The 25,486-nt window shown below is 49.3% G+C and overlaps 1 protein-coding gene across 3 annotated transcripts in view; it reads right to left on the bottom strand.

Moving 5' to 3' along the window:
• Positions 1 to 25,486, bottom strand: part of LOC137648808 (pyridoxal phosphate homeostasis protein) — a 392,086-nt gene that overhangs the window by 26,756 nt on the left and 339,844 nt on the right. For all 3 annotated transcript variants that reach the window (XM_068381964.1, XM_068381963.1, XM_068381965.1), the window contains exons 2-3: positions 25,473 to 25,486; positions 14,366 to 14,515 (exon numbers count right to left, since the gene is read on the bottom strand). The exon at positions 25,473 to 25,486 is cut by the window's right edge and continues 147 nt beyond it. In XM_068381964.1, coding sequence (XP_068238065.1) covers positions 14,366 to 14,515; positions 25,473 to 25,486 — 164 coding nt within the window. The remainder of the gene's footprint in view (positions 1 to 14,365; positions 14,516 to 25,472) is intronic.

The following is a 25,486-nucleotide window of genomic DNA, read 5'->3' as shown; positions in this document are numbered from 1 at the left end:
AAGCCCAAAGCTGCAACAAATCATCATTAGCAACAGTGTTATTAGACAAATCCTCCCCCGGAGGAGGAGGAGGAGCTGCCTCGCTATGGGAGGCAACTCCCTCTCCTGAACCCCGAGGTTGGTCAACAAAAGTACGGATTATGCTACCACTCGACGGCCTGTCGGAAGAGACCGATCGAGTGGGAGCTTCGGAGGAGGTTCGGGCAACGAAAGAAGAGTCCTTGAAAATTTCCTTCTTCAACGAGATCCTTGAAGGAGAAAGATCCCGCTTGGACTTCTTCTTTCGGCGCCGGGAAAACCTCTCCCACTGGGAGGTAGACCACTCCCTACACTCACTACACACTTTGTCCTTATCACACCGTTGGCCCCTGCAGAACGGACATAAGGTGTGAGGGTCCGTTTCAACCGCTGACATATATGTACCACAAGGGCGGTCAGGTAATCCGGGGCACTTCCGCATAGTAGAGGCCAACTTCCAAACATACAACTGCAAAGAAAAAGCAAAAAAAAAAAAAGATCAAAGGCTGTCAAGCGAGGGTGGGAACAGACACGTCTGCTCATCACCCGAGCCAAAATCAAAGTGAGCTAGTCACCGGTGTGTGAGGGGGGGGGGGGAAATAGCTAGCTACCCCTTCCCTACCCCCCCTCGCTAGTAAACCCTCGTTAAAGTTCTAATGGCTCGTCATTTCAGCTACGCCGAAAGTAATACCCTATTCAAATAGCGTGGTTTGTATTTCGGTTACGGAACAATTAAATGTTGCACTAGAACACAAAATCTGGTGGTAATAAACAAGCATGTACTAAAATATTAAAAATATTATACAGTATATCAAAAACAAATCTACCGTACTTATTTTATCACAACCTTATTTTACTTTATTTCCCCAGAAGAGGAAATCACAGTTGCAACAACTTCAACTGGTTTGAGAATGAAAGGTCTCTACTGCACAAACTCAGTCCTGCATGATGCCTGCTTCACCCTTACATACTTTCTGTGTTACTGTTGTGGAGATAACTCATTGCCTTCATACCTACGAGGCACAGCATCAGTTTTTGCTACACCCAGCTTTGTTTTTTTCTAAAATATTTCCAGAAATGCTGAAGTTATAAACGCTATAAATTTTTTGCTATTTGTATTTTTCCTAACTACACACACGAGTCCTTTCATAGGACAAGGTGAAGGGGAAGCACCATCCATCTCACAGGCTAGCGAGCTCTTCATTTTCACCTTAAACATAGGACTTGCAGGGTGGTTGAGGCGGGAATGGAAACTTGAAGGAATCAAGTTTTTATGGTTAGGAGAAATACAAATGACTTAAAAAATTTGTGCTTTGTTCTTATGTGAATACAACCCTCATTGTTTAATAGGAGACTTATCCTTAGGAGGGAAGAAGTCCCTAAACATGATATTTTCATAATAAAATAAATGTTTGAAGATACTTACCCGCTGGTTATATAAGAATGGCTATAGTCCCTGGATGCTCCGGCAGAAATTCAAAACTCGTGGCAATCGCAGATATGCCAGGTGTACTAGCGCCCTAGCGGTAGACAGGCCGAACTATTCCAACCAATTCAGACCTTCCATGCCCCTTGGTCTCTAGAGGGGAGGAGGGTGGGATTATAACTTATATAACCAGCGGGTAAGTATGTTAAAAAATTTATTTTATTATGAAAATATAATTTTTAAACATAAAACGTACCCGCTGGTTATATATGTAAGAATGGTTGATCGACACCCTTGGTGGCGGGTCAGAGACAGCAATATAATTGGAAATTCACTTAAGAGGTAAATATAACAACTTAAGAGGTTCGTACCTGATAAGGAAGCTGACTTCAATGGTTCTGTCTCATTCTGTCTGCTATCCTTACGAGATCCAGCGGTCCACCCAGGGGGCTGAAGATCTCTAGGAGCTGTCAAACGGTACAATAACCTAAAACTTGACAGGACCTCAACTAATACGCTTGTTCCGGGCGCTCTCAAGGAACAAAATGACCACCTGACTAAATCAAAGATTGCGGAAGATTGTCGACCAATCTTCACGTAAAATCATAAAAACATATATAAAAGTTCCAAGAGGAGAACAGGGGTACTGGGGGAGATGTAGTGGTGGATGCTTCACCTACTACTGCACTCGTTGCTACGAATGATCCCAAAGTGTAGCAGTCCTCATAAAGAATCTGGATTCGGTATAAGTAATGCAAGGCAAATACAGGTTTACTCCTTCAAACGGCTGTATGCACGATGCTTTGCAGAGAACATTTTTGTTTAAAAGCTACAGAAGTTGCCACAGCTCTAACTTCATGAGTCTTTACTCTTTAGACAGCTTAAGGTCTGCCTCACCACAGTGTGAGAGAGCCTTTCTAATTAAGGTCTATAAGAAATGATAGGGCGTTTTAGACATATGTAGCGCAGGCTTCTTGACTGCGCACCAAAGAGCCTCTGAATTGCCTCTTAACTCCTTTAGTCCTGTTCAGATAAAACTTCATCACTTTAACAGGACAAAAAATTCTCTTCAACTCTTCACACACCATATCCGAGAGAATAGTGATCTCGAAAGATTTAGGCCATGGATGAGAAAGATGTTTGTTTATGACCAAGAATCCAAGTTGCAAGGAACATATAGCTTATCCGCTTCTGAAGCCCACATTCTTGCTAAAAGAGTGAACTTCACTGACTCTCAGCTGTTACCAGACTTACTAAGAAAAAGCCTTCAAAGTCAGATCTTAAAAAGAAGCCGAGTGTAAAGGCTCGAATCTGTCACTCATGCGGAATTTTAAAACAACCTCTAAATTCCAGGCTGGTGAATCTTGTCGACGCTTCTTAGCCATCTCAAACGATCTGAGAAGATCTTGAAGGTCTTTATTTAATAGATCCAATTTCCTGCGTCTGAAGACAGCTGCCAGCATACTCCTGTACCCCTTGATGGTCGAGGAAAAAAAACGTGCTTTCTTCTAAGGATTAAGAAGAAATTGGCCATTTGTGTTACAGAGGTACTAAATGAAGAAACTGATTTAGCTCTACACCACTCCCTAAAACCTCCTATTTGGACTACCAAACCTTGAGGTAAAAGTCCTTTGTACTAGCGATAGCCTTAGCTGCCTCCTTCGAAAAACTCTCTAGATCTTAGGGGTTTTCTGAAAGACTGAAGGCAGCTAGACCTAAAGCCTGGTGGTTTAAAATAAGACGTTCGCGATCCTGACGCGGGGAAACGGTCCGATCGTATGCATCCAGCATGAGTCCAGTATGGTACCAGCCTGCTGCATATGCCCAACATGCCGTAAGGGAGATTCAAGATTTATACCGCCTCCCGAAACACTTCCAGATCGCTTGCAAGGACCGATACTGAAGCTAGGCTTGTTGAAAAGGAGCATCAACAAAGTGAACCTCATGCTGTGTGGTCAACACCTGATCGCGTGTAACCAAAGAGTGTTCAACATGCTTTAAGTCAATAGTTTGATGCGAGGGAGCATTAGCTGCGCGGCCAGAGAGTAGCGAAGGAGAGACAACAAATTGTCTATACTGCTGTGAGAACAAGTCTTGACTGTATGCGACCAGCATCCGACCAGATTGCCGTAAGGTGTCAACGTGCTGTATGCGTTCACCTTGCCGTGAGGTTTCAGCGCGCTGTCTGCGTTCCGCCTGTTGCAAATCTACAGCGTGCCGCGAGGAGGCGACAGTATCGCGTCCGGTCAGCGGCGCAAAGAAGCAACTATTTGTCTATCATGCCGTGGGGCCAAAACCTGACTGACCTCGTCCAGCATATGTCCAGGCTGACACATGCGTCTAGGTTGCAGTGGGATTTCAGATTGATCAGTTTGCCGTGAGCTGTCCGCGTGTATCATGCGTCCGAATGAGCGGTAGTCTCGCGTCCTGCAGAACGCGAAGGTGAGACAACTTGTTGAAAGGATAAGTTTTGACTGTCAGAGTCCAGCATACGACCAGAATGGCGTCTGCGTCTGCATAAGGGAGAGACCAGACTGGTGTCTGCGTTTGCCGTGAGGTAGAGACCAGACTGGCGTCTGTGTCTGCCAAAAGGGAGAGACCAGACTGCCACATGCATCCGCCCTAACGCTTGCCGCCACCCGAGCTGATCTGAGTATCGGAGGACTACGCTGTCTGATACTATCGGAAGACCGTTTTCTTGGTCTATTGCTGTCCTTAGATTCTTTTAGGTGAAATTTTTTCGCTCGAGAATCGTAAGCGTCAAATAGAGATGAAATTGACCTCTGTAGCTCAGACAGAACAGACACTTGAGGCGGCACCATGTGCGCTAACTCAAGCGTGAGCGATCGCTGTGAGGGATCATCAACCGTAGTCGCCTGACCAACATGGGAAAGTCCTTATGACATTTCCAGCGCGCCTTGTGCGCGATCTGAACGTACGTAATGTTGTGAGATATCGTCAACAGTAGTCGGCTGGTCACCAGAGGAAAGTACTAGAAATTCCACCAATCTGAGGGAGGAGAAGAAGCGTGATCAGAAGTAAACTGAGCAACTTTTCCCCCGATGAACTACGTGTCTTACGCGATTTTTGGTGCTGACACGTCGCCTTCTTCCGAAAAGAAAACTTCCGGCGAACATCAGTTACTGCAGGATAGGTTATCAGGAGACATACGACTCATAAAAGGTCTTGAAAATATTGGTTGGTGTCAACCATGTCTAGGCTTTGCGTTTCGACGAGGACTAACGCTTTCTTCCCGGAAAGTGTGTAAGATTCCAGAGGAAGAGTTACGTTTGTATGCGACTTGTCTGACTTCCGCCTCTGTCGTGGAAGAAAACATGCTCGATTGCTTCCAGCCTAAGCATCGCGACACGCATGCTGTGAGGGCAAGTCTTGTTCACGTGCGTTTATGACTAGCAACTTCCTAGTCTAGCAGGAGGGGAAAACGTAAAACGCCAGCCTCGTCAGGGAACTGCGTCCTATTACGCAGAAATATTTCACAAGATCCGTGATGCCATAGCGATGACGAACTGATTGCTTCAAGACATTCAAATCTCGCTCTGCTTAAGAGATTACGTCACACGGTTGTGACGTCACATTTCGTCAATTGAAGGAGAAGAAAACACTTTTACTTCGTCATTCCAAAGACGAGAGCGAACGTCTTGGAATGCATCGACAGGATCGCTCGGTGGAACATACGTTCAGCGAACAAGGTCCGCGATATAACTTAGCCTTCCGACATTCCTTCTCCCAGGGGCTGGGAAGTATGGAAGAGGTGTCGGGATAGGAATAAGACGGACACGAATGAACACATCCTCCAGTGCATCTGTCCGTTGCGAGAGATACTGTATACTCTTACACTCTTTTCTCATAAAGGCCCTAATGCACTTCCTGCTGTTGCAGCTGAAGGTGCTACTGCATCAACCCCTACAGTTAGGTTTGTTATGCTGCATTGAGGACGCGGTATTGCACTGCCCTATCAGCACTGTCTCTTTGCGCTGTTACTCTTCTGAGAATGATTTATTGCTCATTATTTATTTTCTTATTTCCTCACTGAGCCATCTTTCCTTATTGGAGCCCTTTGGCTTAAAGCATCTTGCTTTTTAAATTAGGGTTGTAACCTGGCTAGTAATAATAATAAAATAATAAACAGACACCATCGACGTATCCAGCGAAAAAACTCTGAAGTTGGAACGAGGAGCAGCAGGTACAAAATAAAAGGGAAACCCTCCAGAAAAAAACTCTTAAGAGTTTCTGAAAGTCACTCCCTTCCTCCTACAAGTCTCTATCCTAGGTAGAGAAGTCTTGTTTCCTAGGAGTCAACTCCTTAAGATACTGAATTCTGACCTCAATGCTTTAGGGGTTTTAATTCTAGCTCTCCCAACCAAGAATTAGTCCAGCAGGCCTTGGCCTGAGAACATAAAATCTTTCTAGTTAAGATTTATTTCTTAATACAGCGCCTGGCGCAACAATGTTCCAACGCTAGACGTTCATGGTCATGTAGACTTCTATTGTCATGGGTTGCGTAGCATCTGACTGACGCTGCCACTCCGCCCCGCGACTGCGTCTGACTGACACTGCTGTCTGTCGTGCCACTTGACGGCATGCTCTGCTGCCTGCCGATCGTCGGCGCGCCTGGAAGACTAACGCTCGGCATTATGAGCGGTCGCTTGACGTTGAGAAGCAGGTACTTGACGAGATACATCCACCCACTCCCGCCGTTGAACATTGCTGCTGGTAGGTCGCCTGTGCGATAACGCGTCACCAACGGAATTAGCAGGTCGCCTGTGCGACAACGCGTCAAAACCGGACTTATGATACCCAACCGCACTGCCAACAGCAGGCTGATAAGACTGCACAAACGCAGATAGTTGCTGTTTCATGTCTAACAGCAAAGACCAATTAGGATCAATCTTGGGCGACAAGCGTGCAGCATCTTCAAACACGAACCCGACTTCTTCGTCGCTTCCCTAGCGCTCCCCACTTTCGGGAGACAAACACCCGTCTGGTGGAAGCGGTGGTCCCACATCCGCGTCTGACTGACACTGACGCTGCATGAACCGCAACACACGAAGAATGTTTCTTATTTTGTTTTCAGCTTCGTGCCTGATGCGCGTCATCGCTTAATGTTAGAAAACACTTTTATCTCGCCTTACCTACAGCGAGGGCGAACGTTATGGGGATCGACAGAAAACGCTCGAGGGGATTTCTGTTCGGGTCTTACAAGACGATAAACGCCAGGCTACGCCTCCTTTCGCCGCTCGACTTTACTTCTCCCCTGGGTCCGGGAGCTTGAAAGAGGTCTAAGGCTAGGATAACGACAGGTCCGAACAGAAGCACCCTCCACTGAATTGAATAAAATTCACTGCACTAATTTAGCACTAAAAATTTGCATTTTACTCTTTGGTAAAAAAGTATAAAAGCTCTCAAACAAAATGACCCCCGTAGAGAGAGACTTACTATTCTGTCAATGGTTTGAATGGGAATGCAAAAGTCACTGAATCCCATATAAATGCAACAAAATATTAAATATAAAATATTAACATATTACTTGAATAGATATAGGAAAAGAATATATATGACAAATTCAAAGATAATTTGTATTTTTCCTAACCATACAAACCTTAGCTATTTACATTGGGTTTACCTTTTAGCGCAGCTGAAATGACGAGCCAATAGTTTTAACGAGGATTAATTACCCCCGCTAGGGGAAGGGTAGCTTTGTGGAGATTGGTGTCTATTAGCATGCCTAGATAAACCAGTTGTTGGGACGGCTGCAGAGAGGACTTCTCGAGGTTTACCACGATCCCTAGATCCTGGCAAAGATCCAGAAGCCTGTCTCGGTGCCGAAGAAGGGTCGACTCCGAGTCTGCTAGGATCAGCCAATCGTCCAGATAACGAAGGAGACGAATGCCGTTCCTGTGCGCCCAAGATGAAATCAGGGTGAACACTCTGGTGAACACCTGAGGAGCTGTGGAGAGACCGAAACACAGCACCTTGAACTGGTAGATCTTGTTGTCTAGGCAGAATCTCAGGTACTTCCTGGAAGACGGATGGATTGGGATCTGGAAGTACGCGTCCTTTAGATCCAGTGTGCACATGAAGTCTTGTGGTCTCACCGCAAGTCTGACCGTGTCTGCTGTCTCCATGCTGAACCGGGTTTGCTTGACAAACCCGTTCAGAGCTGAGAGGTCGATGACAGGTCTCCAGCCTCCAGACGCCTTCTTTACAAGAAAGAGTCGACTGAAGAAGCCTGGGGAGCCGTCGACGACCTCCTGGAGAGCACCCTTCTCGAGCATGGTCTCGACTTCGGCCCGAAGGGCCAGCCCCTTTGCCGACTCTGTGGCATAGGAGCTCAACGACACTGGATTCGCTGTCAGGGGAGGTTGAGATGTTGTGAACGGGACGCGATAGCCTTGGCCGATCACCGAGACCGTCCAAGCATCGGCCCCGTGTTGCTGCCACCTGCGGACGCAACGCTGAAGGCATCCCCCCACAGGTGGACACGCAGGGGGACCGCCACCCCTAGGAGTCTTGCCTCCCCTGGAGGACTTACCGCCCCTCTTGACCTTGGCTGGAAAGGGCTGGGGCTTAGACACCACCTTCTTAACTGCCGGTGCCTGCTTCGGAGCCTTACGAGGCTGCTGCTGCCGTTGCGGCGGAGCTGGAGGCTTATAGGGCCGAGCTGTAAGGGCCCTATGGAGGAGGGAGTCCGTGCTGGATTTCCTCCACCTCTCAGCTGTTCGCTCCATGTCCTGAGGCTCAAACAGGTTCTCCCCCAGAAGGGAAGCATGTCTGAGCCTGCACACATCCACGGCGGGGACCTTCGGATGGAATCTCTCGGTCACAGCATCGCGCCGCTTCAACACCGAGTTGGCCCACAGGGTGGTAACCTGGTGCGCCTTCCTATTGGTCTCCTTGGACAAGTCCTCAGAGCGCAATAGGATGCCCAGAGTTCCTAGCCAAAAGTTCAGCCACGAAGTGGCCTGCATGGCACACTTCGCGACTTTTTCATGGCTAAGGATCTCTGCCGCCGAGAACGACACCTGCCGGGCAGAGAGCTTCTCAAGGGGAACTCCCTTCGCCAGCTCCTCCACGGAGTGATGGAGAGGAAGAGCGAGGCTGGACTCACCCAAGATCTCGAAATACCTCCTCTGCTGAAGACGAGGAGGAGGGATGAGCTTGTTCCTGGCAGAGGAACGACTGGAGGAGGCAAGAATCGCGAGCTGAGCGTTGGCCCTAGCTCTGGCACTCTTCAGACCCCGAGACCAGGGCAGAGCCGCACTGGACTTAGGGGCCTTCCCAACGTCAAACACTTCGTCCAAGATAGTGTCCTTGCCTTCACGGGGGGCGATCACGGGGTCCATAAGCCCGTTAAGTTGCCTTATCAGGCTCAGGACCTGCCAGAAGGCATGTTCGGATTCCTGCTGATCTCCTCCTTGCGGGCTGGCAGCTAAGTCTCCTGTCCCCGGAATCTCTTCCTGGGGTGAAGCGTGGACGTTCCCTTGGGGCGCCGCGGGCTCCTGGCGAATCCTCGAAGATGATTTCGGGACGGTCTTGGAGTCCTTGGATTCCCTCCTGGGAGGGATACAGGATCCCAACAAAGAGGTTCGAGGAGCCCCTTCCTCACGAGACGACTCTCCTCCATGAAGCGAAGTCTCCCCCCTTGGTGCCGAGGGGAAGACTACCGCTTCACTGGACTCACCTGAGGAGAAAACGCTCGAGCAGGAGAAGGGAGCTTTGCAACAGACCTCTTGGGAACCAACTTCGCCCTGGGGGAAGTCACCACGAAGTCCACTCCTCTCTTTCTCTTCAGCGTAGGAGAGGCAGCCGTTGGTTTGTTGCCCTGATCGGCGAGTGCTGGTTTCATTACCCTCACTAACGCCCGCATCAGAGGACCAAACCAAATCTGTTGCTCCACGGACATAGAGTCCGAAATCCTCGCTGGAGGGAAAGGGATCGGGCGATCCTTTGGAGTGGACACCACAGTACCTACCTGAAAAGAAGGGTGGGAAGAATGATGCACTAACCTCTCCGCAGTGTCTTCCCTGTCCTGCACTATAGTCCTACGTTTGGATGGAGGCGATCCCGAGCGCTGTCTAGGAACACGCGTTCCTGCTGCCACCACTGGCTGCGAAATTCGCCGCGAACGATGGTCGCGTGAAGGCGAACGGTCGCGCGGGCGCGCAGGCGAGCGATCGCGCCCGCGCGAGGGTGTACAGGTGAACGAGTGCGTGCCCGAGTCGGTGAAGAATGCGTTGGCGCGATGGCGAGGGAACGCGTTGCCGCGTGGGCGAGGAAGGTCGCAGGTGACGTAAATCAGCAGGCGATCGGTGGTGAGCTGGCGAACGCTGACGCGCAGGTGAGCGATGGCGCGCTGTCGCATGGTGACGCGTTGGCGAGCGATAGCGCGCAGGAAGCACAGGTGAATGATCGCGCGATGGCGAGCTAGCAGACGGCGAACCATGTCCTTCCAGAACCTCTGGTCGACGACGCGTTGGAGAACGCGTGCGCGCAGGCTGTAAATCACACGGGCGGTCCGGAGATCGCCGATAAACAGGTGATCGTTGATGCGTAGGAGAGCGCTGACGAACAGGCGATACTAGGATCGCCTGTGAACGCTGGCGAGCAAGGGGGCGACGCGTGAGATCCTGTGAAGGAACAGGTGGCGCGGCGCGTTCACGAACAGGAAGAACGTAGGCGCGTGGGCGAACATGTGCTTTAGAAACACGCGCTGGAGAACGCGGACGATGTTGAGTAGATACAAGATGAGGATCGCGAGAGAGCTCAGGAGACTGCTGGCACGCAGGGTGTCCAACAGGGACTGCAGGATGGTCAGAGACCACAGGAGAGCGCTGGCGAGCAGGAGGGCGATGATCCTCAAAAGAGCGCTGACGAGCAGGAGAGCGCCTGTGCGCTAACACTGCAGAAGGGTGAGCAGAAGAAAGCTGGCGCGCTAAGCGCTCTTCAGGAACCACAGGGTGTAGGATGTCCTCAGGAGAGCGCTGAAGAGGAGGGCGAACATCAGGAGAGCGCCGGCGAACAGGTGAGCGCTGACGAGCAGGAGAGCATTAACGAGCAGGAGAGCGCTGACGAGCAGGAGAGCGCTGACGAGCAGGAGAGCGCCTGTGCGCTAACACTGCACATGAAAGGGAAGAATCCCTTTGCCCCGAAGGAACCGTTGCCCGTCGGGTGACGAATTCCCCAGAAGGTGAAGTTCTAGCAGGAGTTGGAGAACGGTCTGCAGAGAGGTCCAAAGGAGCAGGAGCTGTAGGCTGAGTACGACGAGGAGAGTCCCCTTCGGAGGAAGAAGATCCAAAAAGGCGCCTCTTAACCCCCTTATAAGGGGAAGGGAGGCCCTTGCGACGCAGCGGACGGCAAGCCTTACGGCGAAGGCGGCCAAGGGAAAGATCATCAGGACCATCAGTCCTCCGAAGGGGAGTCTCAGTCAAGGCACTTCCCTTAGAGGGAAGCTGAACAGCAGAAGAGCCCGTAGGACTCACTTCCCCCTTCGAAGGATGTACGGAAGGGGGAGGAGAGCCGTCAGCACCATCATCCTCAACTGCACCTGCAGAGGATTGCCCTGCCCCGTCGGAGGTCTCTGCCACCACGACGTCGACGATAGACAGAGGGTCTACCTCTGCTACCGCCGGCGACTGCTTAACGGCGGCCCCCAACGAGACAAGGTCAATCAAGGCGACCCTGGAGGGCAAGCCCTTAAGCCCCAGGGAAGCCCAAATCTGTAAGAGATCATCATTAGACAATGAATTATCAATAACCTCCCCCGGAGGAGGGGGAACCGCCCCGCTATGGGAGGCGACGCCCTCTCCCCCCACCCAAGGTCGGGAAACAGAACTAGGGCCTGCGCTACCACTCGGCCGACTCTCCTTAGGAGCAGGACGAGGGGGAGCTTCGGAGGAGAACGGTCTCTCTTGGACTTCTTACGCCGGCGGCCAAACCTCTCCCACTGGGAGGCAGACCACTCCCTACACTCACTACACATGTTTTCCTGGTCACACCGTCGGCCCCGACACTGAGGGCAAAGGGTGTGAGGATCCGTATCCAAGGCCGACATAAAGATCCCACAAGGGCGGCCGGCAACACCAGGGCACGTACGCATAGTAAAGATAATAATAATAGGTAGTCAACTTCAAACACACACACAAGCTGTAGTATAGAAAAAGCAGAAAAAAGATTAAAGGCTATCAACGAGGACGATGGACAGACACGTCTGTTCATCGCCGAGCCAAAAGTGAAGTGAAGCAAGTCACCGGTGTGTGGGGGGGGAGGGGTAGCAAGCTACCCTTCCCCTACCCCCCGCTAACTAGCGCGGGGGTAATTACCCCCGTTAAAACTATTGGCTCGTCATTTCAGCTGCGCTAAAAAGTAAACCCAATGTAAATAGCGTGGTTTGTATTTCGGTTACGGAACAACTATATATTAAAACCAACCCTTATATTAAGGGGTTCCAATAAAAGGCAAATTATCACCCGTAACAATTGGAACATCTACAATTATTATACGAAAAATTTTAGTATTCCAAAAACCAACAAGTATAGAACGATACACAGAATCGTGAGCTACATCGATTGTCAAGAATACTACGTCGTATAAACATTAACTGAACCGTAACTTCCTTTAATCTTTGACTAAAGAAAAATACTAAAAGGACCAATTAATTTCAAAATAACATGTTCCTTTATCTAGTACAACTTAAAAACTTGAGTTTGTAAGAAGAATGTGCTATTCATAAAAAACAATACAAAGAGAAATTGAAATATCGTAACGATACTGTAAACTGCGTAGCATAAATAAACTGAACGCTAGTTACTTTTTGAAAACAGATCGAAGATTATCCAAAGAAAACCTCTTAAAAGGACAAAAATTTTCTTAAAATAACATAATCCTTTTAATTTATAACTTAATACTCCGTAAGAAAGTATTCACTTATCATTCTTTGTAAAAAGCAAGTCAGACTTTTAGCTTACGTCATAAGGCTGTGACGTCATAAATGGGGCGAGTTGTTTACATATCGCCATTATTCTTTCGTTAGCTTTAAAATAGGTTGAAAAATTCCTAATCCTACCTTTTAAGTTATAAACACGTGATCACAGATCAAACAAACAAATAAGCGAATGCCAGAACCCGAAAATAGGAGTACATCACCAAAATACTGCTAAAATCCAGGTTAATCAAGAGTGAATTCCAATTGTTGTTGCCCGCGAAAGCGGCAGAGAAGGTCTGAATTGGTTGGAATAGTTTGGCCTGTCTACCGCGTGGGCGCTAGTGTACACCTGGCATATCTGAGATTGCCACAAGTTTTTAATTTCTGCCGGAGCGTCCAGGGACTATAGCCATTCTTATATAACCAGCGGGTAAGTTTCATGTTTAAAATAACGGGTTACTTGGTCCTGTGTAGGACCTGGACATGAAGATGAGGAAGGTCTTAGACTAGGTTACTACTATAGACTGGTCAAAGGAAGGACCTATATTTCAGCGGAGAATATGTCGTCTAAATGTATGAGAACACGGGTGCTTACAATTGTCCATCATCCCCCTTTGTTTGGGAGGATGGGGGAAAACATATTGCCAAGATAAGTTGCTCGATCATCAATCATCTTGTCCAGTGAATAACGGAGTCACTGCTGCACCATCGATGACATACTTCTTGTCCTGTGGGGGAGCTAGGTTTACTACAAGATCTTAGATAATTCGGTGACCTCAAAGCATTGAGGTCACCTTTGTGTGCAGCTTTTTGAAATTCGAGATAACTTTTGATCCAGGGGTTGGAGAACTGGAGTGGTGTTGGGCAGCAGGAACTTTATTCTAATGAATTTGAATCATTCTATTATGATGTCTTCAATGGCTGGAGCATTGTCCATATGCACCAAGGCTTGGAGTGGGAGGTTTTTTCCATGAGGTACTTCAGGAACCAAAATTCTCATTGACCCATTCAACAACAAAATACAGGTTACCAAAGCCTTGTTGTTTGACCTTCCCATTACATTCAGTTTCTTTGTCTGCACTTTGTACTTTTCAAAAAAAGTGTAGAATTTCCAAGTGATAAACCAAGAGAGGTTTGATTTTGCAATCCCAACTAGCATTAACCAGCAACTAACAAGAGAGCATTGTGAAGACGTAGCCTGACGCTTCTCCTTTAATGATGCAGAATGCTTCGATGGCTCAGGAGAGCACATTGGTGGTGCAGCATGGCACTTCTCATCCGACTTGCGGAGAGCTTCAGCTGGAGCTTGCTCAAAGGCCGGGGAGTCAAAGTTGGGGATCGTAAATCTTCTCGGAGCATATATCTTCTCTCTTCTCCAGGGGAAGCAGGGGAGTCTATCGTCTTGGAAAAATAGGCTTGATAACAATCGTCATTGATCTTCTCCAGTTTGCTCTCCGAGGAGAGAACCAAGATTCGGAGTGTCGAAACTCCGATGGCGGAAGGCACTAACGAAGCCGAACACAAACAATCACATTTGGCCTTCTCTTTCTTCCTATGTTGGAATCTCGTCCATTGGGAGGGCGACCACTCTCTGCACATACCACAAGGAGAATCCATAGTGCAGCGGTCCCCTCTGCACGTCAGACACAAAGATGAGGATCAACCTCAACATTACTCATGATTAACAATTACATGTAACATGATTGATCATTTCTCATATGACACTGAGAACTTTTCTACTTTTTTGGCATGTCACTACTGTATTATCACAATGAGACCTGACTTTGTAATTTCATTGTCTGATTATTATCAATCTGGATCTCCCAGTGACGCCCTCTCATTCTTATTTCATTTTTAATAGGTTGGGGCTCTCAAGTCAATAGTCGAAGCAATGGTTTATATTAGATTCAAAATTCAAAACAAAAAACCCAATTCCTTCCTTCACAGTAAAGTACAAAACTTGTCATACCCTTTCCTACCTCTTCATCGTGGCCCTTTTCCACTAACTCTTGGACGTAATTTTCACCGAAGTGCCTCTGACCAATAGAGTAGGCTTCCATGATCCTTTCTTTGGGCTTGGTTTTGCTGACAGCAACCAAACGTGGTTGTGGGAACAGTGCCGCAACATCCTATAATTAAAAGAAGAATCATCAGTCTTCAGTCACAACTGGTATGTGTACGATTTAGTAATGCAAGCGTTTAAATGTGCCGAAAATAAATCTTTTATCATTTTCTCATTAGGACATAATCAACTTTGTCTACTATAGTTAAGGTTAAGGAAAACAGTGATGTAGATATTCAAATGTATTAAAAGTGGGTAAGCACATCAACAATCAGAAAATGGCTAATATGAAATAGATCATGTGGTAAATTAGTACTGAACAGTATTAAGAAATCCAGTAAAGATGCTAATCACATTCACATCTTTATCTCTGTTACATATGATAATGTTGGAAAAATTTAAGATACCATTAATTTCTTGCTAAATACACGATCCAAATAATTTCTCCAACTAATTACCTCACATTTTATCTATTTCTAACCATGACTGTTGGTGTGCACACCCCCCTATGTATCTTTGTTTCCCAGCCCCACATGTAGTGTAACAATTATAGGGGAACCCGGTGTATGTTTCTCCAATAAGAGAGGGCAAGTATACATAAATCATCTCACAACCAGTGAAAAATAAATAAATAAAAAAAAATTTACACAATTCCTGTGCGTAACAAGTAAAAATTTCCTAAATAGAGTACATAAAAACCACTAGAATGTAACTAAGATAATTAAAGTACAAGGATGTATTCTAATCTATTTTTACCGAACCTAAATAAGTGCTCTATAACCTTGCCTGATGGGGCCCTGCATCCCGATTCAAGCAGAAATAGTTTTATGTCATCCAAAATATAGATGCATTCTAACCTAATCTTACCTAGCCTAGTACACCAGCTGATTTCCTAAGCGAGGGATGCCTTGGGCACCACGGAAATACCCACTCCCTCCCAACATATCTTGACCTATAGTGCCATAGAGAAAAACAGGAAAGTTCCCACAACAGCTAACAAATAGCACATGCCTAATAAACAATCTTTTTTTCTAAACAATAACATTAAATTTGGAATAAATAAGTGCTCTTCAAATTTTCATTGCTAAATACACATGTTGCTTCTGTAATCATTTGCCCTTCATATTGTTAATGGAAAAGGTGCCTAAACACACTCAAATACAGTATAACATTTCAGATTGTGAATTCTGTGTTGTCAAGAAATTAAAGTATCAAAATGGACTGTACTTTATTTGTGACTTTACATGTCTTCCATCAAAGCACTCAAGCAACATCACATATACACACTCATAGATTGTGAAACGACCAGATAATCAGTCGGAATATTTACGAAAATATTCATATTGGTTTATTTTTATCTGCAAAGATCAAAAGGAAGAGCTCCTTCACATTTCTTTATAATTGCTAGTCACCTCTACCCTCCAAAGTCTGACTCACAGCAAGTTCCTGTTCTTCACACAGACAGATCAGAAAAGATAGATTCCAACCTTCTAAATCTGCAACTCCTTATACCATTTAAATTAAGTGAGGTGGCTGAGCAAAATATGCAGATTTTTTTCTCAGCTGTGAGAGGTTTGTGACATTTAGGGGAGATTATGAAAAGGAAAGGGGCTGCTGCCGACGCCCCTTAAGTAGGAAGGACCCAGTCCCTTAGGTTAAATTAGGTGGGTGTGGTAAGGTTAGACAACGCCCCTATTTTACTTACATCATTTAGGAGACACATGGGAAGGGATGGGGTCGGGCAGCAGACCCGCCAAGAAAATAAGAAAGACCCACATCCCTAGGTCAGGTTAGGTATATGTGATTCACTTAGGATTTCCCCCCATCCAAAAATCCAGATTTCCCACTATGATTCCATATTATTGTTGTTCTTCAAGGGGGTTCTGTATTACTGAAACTACTCATGGGAAAATTCATTCAAGACATTCATATGGAAAGTAAAATATAGGGTTGAAAAACAGGAAGCTACAAGCCCAAGGGTTCCAATAAAGAAAGTACCGTAGCCCAGTGAAGAAAGGAAAAAAAAAATGAGTGCATGAGAAGCAAATTCTGTAGTATAAAATATTTCAAGACCAATAACAATGCTTGGGTATAAAATGACAAATTCGAAGATAATTTGTATTTTTCCTAACCATACAAACCTTAGCTATTTACATTGGGTTTACCTTTTAGCGCAGCTGAAATGACGAGCCAATAGTTTTAACGAGGGTTAATTACCCCCGCGCTAGTCAGCGGGGGGGTAGGGGAAGGGTAGCTTGCTACCCCTCCCCCCCCACACACACCAGTGACTTGCTTCACTTCACTTAGAGGTAGGACTTGACTTGGGGGTCAGGGATGGCGGGCACATATGTGTAAATAGCTAAGGTTTGTATGGTTAGGAAAAATACAAATTATCTTCGAATTTGTCATTTGTTCCGTAACCGAAATACAAACCACGCTATTTACATTGGGTGACTTACCCCTTAGGAAGGGTGGAAAGTCCCCAGCCTTACTGACTTCGGCTTGCCCGGGGGCTCAATCTCTCAGTGAGCAGCACTAGAGAAAAGGAGCCCCTGCACCTCACAAGTTCCTAGCATCGCTAGGAACGAGTGGCCTACATAAGCAGTGTGTGGAGGAAAGAGTGACTCGTCCTATGAAGTTGACCTTGAGATCTTTAGATAGGAATCTAGGATAGGACGTTCCCAATACCACCTCGCCAGGGTATGGGGGACGCAACAGTATTAAGCTTAATACTAGGAGCACAAAGAAGCATGGGTTACCTGCAGAGGTCGAGGTCAGCTATGCGATGACCAGGATGCTGCTTCCCCAAGAGAGGGGACAATGAAGAAAGAAGTAAGGGTCACACATACTCTTTCATTCACGCAGACTAAGACCGGGTAACAACGCCCTCAACCTACTGCTACTTGTCCATAAAGGAGCCTGAGGTTAGACCAGCTGTTGTGCAGCCACCACAGGGCCGATAGAAAACGTATCGAGGCTCCTGTGGGTCACGTCTTGCAGGTAGAGGGCTGTGAAGGTCGTCTGACGCTTCCAGACCCCAGCTTGAAGTACCTGCGTCACAGAGAAGTTTCTCTTGAAGGCCAGGGATGTAGCAACACCCCTGACATCGTGTGCCCTAGGGCGACGTGACGGAGGAGGGTCTGGATTCAAGGCATGGTGGATAACCATTCGAATCCAAGCTGAGATGGTGTTCCTGGTGACCCTCCTCTTAGTCCTGCCTGTGCTCACAAACAAAGCTCGCACTTGAGGACGGACTGCAGCCGTTCTCTTCAAGTAGTGCCTCAGACACCTCACCGGACATAGTAGCAGCTGGTCTGGGTCGCTTGTTACAGAATGGAGACTCGCGATCCTAAAAGAGTCGAAGCGAGGATCCGGCACTCCAGGATTCTGAGTCTTGGCAACAAACTCAGGGATGAACCTGAAGGTTACCTCCCCCCATCCCCTTGAATGGGCGATGTCGTACGAGAGACCATGAAGTTCACTAACCCGCTTGGCCGAAGCCAAAGCGAGCAGGAAAGCCGTCTTCCAAGACAGGTGGCGATCGGAGGCCTGGCGTAATGGTTCGAAGGGAGGTCTCTTAAGAGACCTGAGGACTCGAACCACGTTCCAAGGAGGTGATCTCACTTCCGACTGGGGGCAGGTAAGCTCATAGCTACGTATGAGTAAAGAGAGTTCTAGCGATGAAGAAATATCCACGCCCTTCAATCTGAAGGCCAAGCTTAAGGCTGAGCGATAGCCTTTCACTGCCGAGACAGAAAGGCGCATTTCTTCCCGCAGATAAACGAGGAAGTCCGCTATTGCTGGAATAGTGGCATCGAGTGGAGAGATACCCCTTCCACGACACCAACCACGAAAGACTCTCCACTTTGCTTGGTAGACTCCCTCAGAGGACTTTCGCAGGTGCCGAGACATTCTCTCCGCAACCTGTTGCGAAAAGCCTCTCTCCGTGAGGAGACGCTGGATAGTCTCCAGGCGGGAAGCCGAAGCGAGGCCACGGCCTTGTGAGGGACGCTGGAGTGGGGTTGTCTGAGAAGCTCGTGTCGTGGAGGAAGTTCCCTCGGGGGCTCCGTCAGGAGCTGCAGATGGTCCGGGAACCATTCCGCGTGATGCCATAGCGGAGCTACCAGAGTCATCGAACAGTTGACCGATAGTCTGGTCCTGTTGAGCACCCTTCTCATCAGACAGAACGGTGGGAAGGCGTACACGTCGGTGTTGTCCCACCGTTGCTGGAAAGCATCTTGCCAGAGTGCCTTGGGGTCCGGGACTGGGGAGCAGTACAGGGGCAGCTTGAAGTTCAACGCTGTCGCGAACAAATCCACAGTCGGGGAACCCCACAAAGTCAGGACTTTGTTGGCTATCTGAGGATCCAAAGACCACTCGGTACTCACTATCTGCGAGGCCCTGCTCAGACTGTCGGCGAGCACATTCCTCTTGCCAGGAATGAAGCGAGCTGATAGTGTTATCGAGTGGATTTCGGTCCACCTCAGAATCTCTACTGCAAGATGGGATAGCTGCTGCGAAAAAGTGCCTCCCTGCTTGTTGATATAAGCCACTACCGTGGTGTTGTCGCTCATCACCACCACGGAGTGACCCGCCAGGGACCGTTGGAACTGCTGAAGAGCCAGAAAGACGGCCTTCAATTCTAGCAGGTTGATGTGTAGGCACTTTTCTGATTCTGACCAAAGGCCTCAGGCCCTCTGGTTCAGAACGTGCGCCCCCCCACCCTTCTTTTGACGCGTCCAAAAACAGAGTCAATTCCGGGGGGAGGACGAGAAGACTCACTCCCTTCCGCAGGTTTTCGTCGACCAGCCACCACCGCAAGTCCGTCTGTTCCAAAGACCCCATCGGAATCAGAATGTCCGAAGAATCGGATCCTTGATTCCACCGGGACTTGAGCCGCCACTGCAGGGATCTCATCCTGAGGCGGCTGTTTGGAACCAGACAGGCCAGGGAGGATAGGTGACCTAAGAGACGCAACCACGACTGGGCGGGGAGCTCTTCTCGCCTGAGGAAGGGTTCCGCCACCCTCCTCAGCCTTGCTATCCGGTCGTCTGATGAGAAGGCTTTGTGGAGATTGGTGTCTATTAGCATGCCTAGATAAACCAGTCGTTGGGACGGCTGCAGAGAGGACTTCTCGAGGTTTACCACGATCCCCAGATCCTGGCAAAGATCCAGAAGCCTGTCTCGGTGCCGAAGAAGGGTCGACTCCGAGTCTGCTAGGATCAGCCAATCGTCCAAATAAAGAAGGAGACGAATGCCGTTCCTGTGCGCCCAAGATGAAATCAGGGTGAACACTCTGGTGAACACCTGAGGAGCTGTGGAGAGACCGAAACACAGCACCTTGAACTGGAAGATCTTGTCGTCTAGGCAGAATCTTAGGTACTTCCTGGAAGACGGATGGATTGGGATCTGGAAGTACGCGTCCTTTAGATCCAGTGTGCACATGAAGTCTTGTGGTCTCACCGCAAGTCTGACCGTGTCTGCTGTCTCCATGCTGAACCGGGTTTGCTTGACAAACCCGTTCAGAGCTGAGATCGATGACAGGTCTCCAGCCTCCAGACGCCTTCTTTACAAGAAAGAGTAGACTGAAGAAGCCTGGGGAGCCGTCGACAACCTCCTGGAGAGCACCCTTCTCGAGCATGGTCTCGACTTCGGCCCGAAGGGCCAGCCCCTTTGCCGACCCCGTGGCATAGGAGCTCAACGACACTGGATTCGCTGTCAGGGGAGGTTGAGATGTTGTGAACGGGACGCGATAGCCTTGGCCGATCACTGAGACCGTCCAAGCATCGGCCCCGTGTTGCTGCCACCTGCGGACGCAACGCTGAAGGCATCCCCCCACAGGTGGACACGCAGGGGGACTGCCACCCCTAGGGCTTGGGCCCCGGCCGCTACCCCTAGGAGTCTTGCCTCCCCTGGAGGATTTACCGCCCCTCTTGACCTTGGCTGGAAAGGGCTGGGGCTTAGACACCACCTTCTTAACTGCCGGTGCCTGCTTCGGAGCCTTACGAGGCTGCTGCTGCTGTTGCGGCAGAGCTGGAGGCTTATAGGGCCAAGCTGTAAGGGCCCTATGGAGGAGGGAGTCCGTGATGGATTTCCTCCACCTCTCAGCCGTTCGCTCCATGTCCTGAGGCTCAAACAGTTTCTCCCCAAGAAGGGAAGCATGTCTGAGCCTACACACATCCATGGCGGGGACCTTCGGATGAAATCTCTCGGTCACAGCATCGCGCCGCTTCAACACCGAGTTGGCCCACAGGGTGGTGACCTGGTGCGCCAAAAACTCGATGGAGCGGGTGCCTGAGAGTAAGAAGGTCTCCTTAGACAAGTCCTCAGAGCGCAATAGGATGCCCAGAGTTCCTAGCCAAAAGTCCAGCCACGAAGTGGCCTGCATGGCACACTTCGCGACCTTTTCATGGCTAAGGATCTCTGCCACCGAGAACGACACCTGCCGGGCAGAGAACTTCTCAAGGGGAACTCCCTTCGCCAGCTCCTCCACGGAGTGATGGAGAGGAAGAGCGAGGCTGGACTTACCCAAGATCTCAAAATACCTCCTCTGCTGAAGACGAGGAGGAGGGATGAGCTTGTTCCCGGCAGAGGAACGACTGGAGGAGGGAAGAATCGCGAGCTGAGCGTTGGCCCTGGCTCTGGCACTCTTCAGACCCCGAGACCAGGGCAGAGCCGCACAGGACTTAGGGGCCTTCCGAACGTCAAACACTTCGTCCAAGATAGTGTCCTTGCCTTCACGGGGGGCGATCACGGGGTCCATAAGCCCTTTAAGTTGCCTTGTCAGGCTCAGGACCTGCCAGAAGGCATGTTCGGATTCCTGCTGATCTCCTCCTTGCGGGCTGGCAGCTAAGTCTCCTGTCCCCGGAATCTCTTCCAGGGGTGAAGCGTGGACGTTCCCCCGGGGAGCCGCGGGTTCCTGGCGAATCCTCGAAGATGATTTCAGGACGGTCTTGGAGTCCTTGGATTCCCTCCTGGGAGGGATACAGGATCCCAACAAAGAGGTTCGAAGAGCCCCTTCCGCACGAGACAACTCTCCTCCATGAAGCGAAGGCTCCCCCCCTTGGTGCCAAGGGGAAGACTACCGCTTCACTGGACTCACCCGAGGACGGAAAAGCCTCGTCCACGGGAGAAGGAGAAAACGCTCGAGCAGGAGAAGGGGGCTTCGCGACAGACCTCTTGGGAACCAACTTCGCCCTGGGGGAAGTCACCACGAAGTCCACTCCTCTCTTTCTCTTCAGCGTAGGAGAGGCACCCGTTGGTTTGTTGCCCTGATCGGCGAGTGCTGGCTTCATTACCCTCACTAACGCCCGCATCAGAGGACCAAACCAAGTCTGTTGCTCCACGGACACAGAGTCCGAAATCCTCGCTGGAGGGAAAGGGATCGGGCGATCCTTTGGAGTAGACACCACAGTGCCTGCCTGAAAAGAAGTTGGGGAAGAAGGATGCACTAACCTCTCCGCAGTGTCTTCCCTGTCCTGCACAACAGTCCTGCGTTTGGATGAAGGCGATCCAGAGCGCTGTCTGGGAACACGCGTTCCTGCTGCTACCACTGGCTGCGAAATTTCCGCGACCGACGGTCGCGCGGGCGCGCAGGCGAGTGGGCGCGAGGGTGCACAGGCGAACGAGCGCGTGGCCGAGTCGGCGAACGAATGCGTTGGCGCGATGGCAAGGGAACGCGTTGCCGCGTGGGCGAGTGAGAATGCTCCGAAGGTCGCTGGCGACGTAGGTCAGGAGACCTGTAGTGCGAGGGAGAGCGATTGCGAGGGAGAGCGATTGCGAGCAGGCGAAAGCTGTCGCGCAGGTGAGCGATGGCGCGTCATCGCATGGTGACGCGTTGGCGAGCGATAGCGCGCAGGACGCGCAGGTGAATGATCGCGCGATGGCGAGCTAGCAGAGGGCGAACCATGTTCTTCCAGAATCTCTGGTCGACGACGCATTAGAGAATGCGTGCGCGCAGGCTGTAAGATACGCGGGCGGTCCGGAGATCGCCGATGATCAGGTGATCGTTGACGCGTAGGAGAACGCTGACGAACAGGCGATACTAGGATCGTCTGTGAACGCTGGCGAGCAAGGGGGCGACGCGTGAGATCCTGTGAAGGAGCAGTTGGCTCGGCGCGTTCATGAACAGGAACAGGAAGAGCGTAGGCGCGTGGGCAAACATGTGCTTTAGAAACCCGCGCTGGAGAACGCGGACGATGTTGAGTAGACACAAGATGAGGATCGCGAGAGAGCTCAGGAGATTGATGGCGCGCAGGGTGCCCAACAGGGACTGCAGGATGATCAGAGACCACAGGGGAGCGCTGGCGAGCAAGAGGGCGATTATCCTCAAAAGAGCGCTGATGAACGGGAGAGCGCTGACGATCAGAAGAGCGCTGACGAGCAGGAGAGCGCCTGTGCGCTAACACTACAGAAGGGCGAGCAGGGGAATGCTGGCGCGCTAAGCGCTCTTCAGGAACCACAGGATGGAGGATGTCCTCAGGAGAGCGCTGATGAGGAGGGCGAACATCAGGAGAGCGCCGGCGAACAGGTGAGCGCTGACGAGCAGGAGAGCATTGACGAGCAGGAGAGCGCTGACGAGCAGGAGCGCGCCTGTGCGCTAACGCTGCACGTGAAAGGGAAGAATCCCTTTGCCCCGAAGGGACTGTTGCCCGTCGGGTGACGAGGTCCCCAGAAGGTGAAGTTCTAGCAGGAGTAGGAGAACGGTCCGCAGAGAGGTCCAAAGGAGCAGGAGCTGTAGGCAGAGTACGACAAGGAGAGTCCCCTTCGGAGGAAGAAGATCCAATAAGGTGCCTCTTAACCCCCTTATAAGGGGAAGGGAGGCCCTTGCGACGCAGCGGACGGTGAGCCTTACGGCGAAGGCGGCCACGGGGAAGATCAACAGGACCATCAGTCCTCCGAAGGGGAGTCTCAGTCAAGGCACTCCCCTTAGAGGGAAGCTGAACAGCAGAAGAGCCCGTAGGACTCACTTCCCCCTTCGAAGGATGTACGGAAGGGGGAGGAGAGCCGTCAGCACCAACATCCTCAACTGCACCTGCAGAGGATTGCCCCGCCCCGTCGGAGGCCTCTGCCACCACGATGTCGACAATAGACAGAGGGTCTACCTCTGCTACCGCCGGCGACTGCTTAACGGTGACCCCCAACGAGACAAGGTCAATCAAGGCGACCTTGGAGGGCAAGCCCTTAAGCCCCAGGGAAGCCCAAATCTGTAAAAGATCATCATTAGACAACGAATTATCAATAACCTCCCCCGGAGGAGGAGGGGGAACCGCCCCGCTATGGGAGGCGACGCCCTCTACCCCCAACCAAGGTCGGGAAACAGAACTAGGGCCTGCGCTACCACTCGGCCGACTCTCCTTAGGAGCCGGACGAGGGGGAGCTTCGGAGGAGGTTTGGGCGACGAAAGAAGAGTCCCAAGAACCCTCCTCCTTCAAGGCAACCCCCGAGGGAGAACGGTCTCTCTTGGACTTCTTCTTACGCTGACGGCCAAACCTCTCCCTACACATGTTTTCCTGGTCACACCATCGGCCCCGACACTGAGGGCAAAGGGTGTGAGGATCCATATCCAAGGCCGACATAAAGGTCCCACAAGGGCGGCCGGCAACACCAGGGCACGTACGCATAGCAAAGATAAAATAGGTAGTCAACTTCAAACACACACACAAGCTGTAGAGAAAAAGCAGAAAAAAGATTAAAGGCTGTCAACGAGGACGATGGACAGACACGTCTGTTCATCGCCGAGCCAAAAGTGAAGTGAAGCAAGTCACTGGTGTGTGTGTGGGGGGGGGGGTAGCAAGCTACCCTTCCCCTACCCCCCGCTAACTAGCGCGGGGGTAATTAACCCTCGTTAAAACTATTGGCTCGTCATTTCAGCTGCGCTAAAAGGTAAACCCAATGTAAATAGCGTGGTTTGTATTTCGGTTACGGAACAAATGAATGTTTAGGTTCAAGATGTAACTCCTTGATGAATAAGGATATATTATCCTAGATTGGGTTAAGGTGTAACGTGGAGGTCTGATGATTAATAATGACTGTACACAAGTAAAGATTTACCCATTTCTTCCTATAATATTACTGTTATGTATAAACAAAATATTTCTTTTGTGATTATATTTTGACATGAATTTCCCATCTTTCTGACTAGTGCACTATATTTTTTTGGTTTTCTTTTGTTTTTCCTCAGCCAATACCTCTAGTTAACCTCTGAAGTCCCACAGATATAATTTCCCAGTCCATAACTATAATAAAACCTAATTATATAAGTGGGTGGGTGTGATGCTTAACAAACCATATAAGGTGGTTGTTAATGGTTTCTTTATATCCTAAAGCATATGAAAAGACAACTCGTTGGTTACTTCATAGTTTCTTAGATGATGACAATGTTTAGGATTGGCTTCTTATAAATAAGGGGACCACGGACTCTTGCATTGGCAGCCCATAAGTGGGATAACCTTATGAAAGTGGCAAATCTTATCAGGAACATAGAGGGAGGAAAAAAATAAAGATGGTATAACGGCAGCATGACGACTGAGGCCAGAGTCCAAAACTCAGTTGATGGGCGCTGCAAAGCAGACAAGGCCTCCCTAAATCTGGTTCCTCTTCAGTCTTAGATAAATTGATCTTTTCTTACTTCAATGCAAAAAGGGAATTGTTTCTTGGATATAAACAATAGTTCATAAAGAGCTCTTGTATAACTGACCTGGAACTAACCTACCGTAAGTTACCATTAATTTACAGCGATATTAACATACAGCGAAACTATTGATATTAAATAAATGTCTCATACATGTTAAATATTTAAGCATGTAATAAGAATATCACAAGAAGAAAATCACATCAATTTAAACATACCTAACACAACTTTGCAGCAATGGGCCATCGATTATTTACGTCTGAGATTTGATGTGGAATCAAAGGAGCCTACCATAGGCCACCGTCTGACTTTTTCCTTAAGCTATTCTCGCAAAAAAAACAAGTTAGCTTTGCCAACACATATTTAAATGCAAGCACAGGGAACTACTTACTGGATTCCTGCCTT

This window comes from Palaemon carinicauda, chromosome 10 (genome assembly GCF_036898095.1).
Source record: "Palaemon carinicauda isolate YSFRI2023 chromosome 10, ASM3689809v2, whole genome shotgun sequence".
Lineage (NCBI taxonomy): Eukaryota > Metazoa > Arthropoda > Malacostraca > Decapoda > Palaemonidae > Palaemon > Palaemon carinicauda.
Note: the sequence above shows the minus strand (reverse complement) of the source record. Positions and strands in the feature narration are given on the sequence as shown.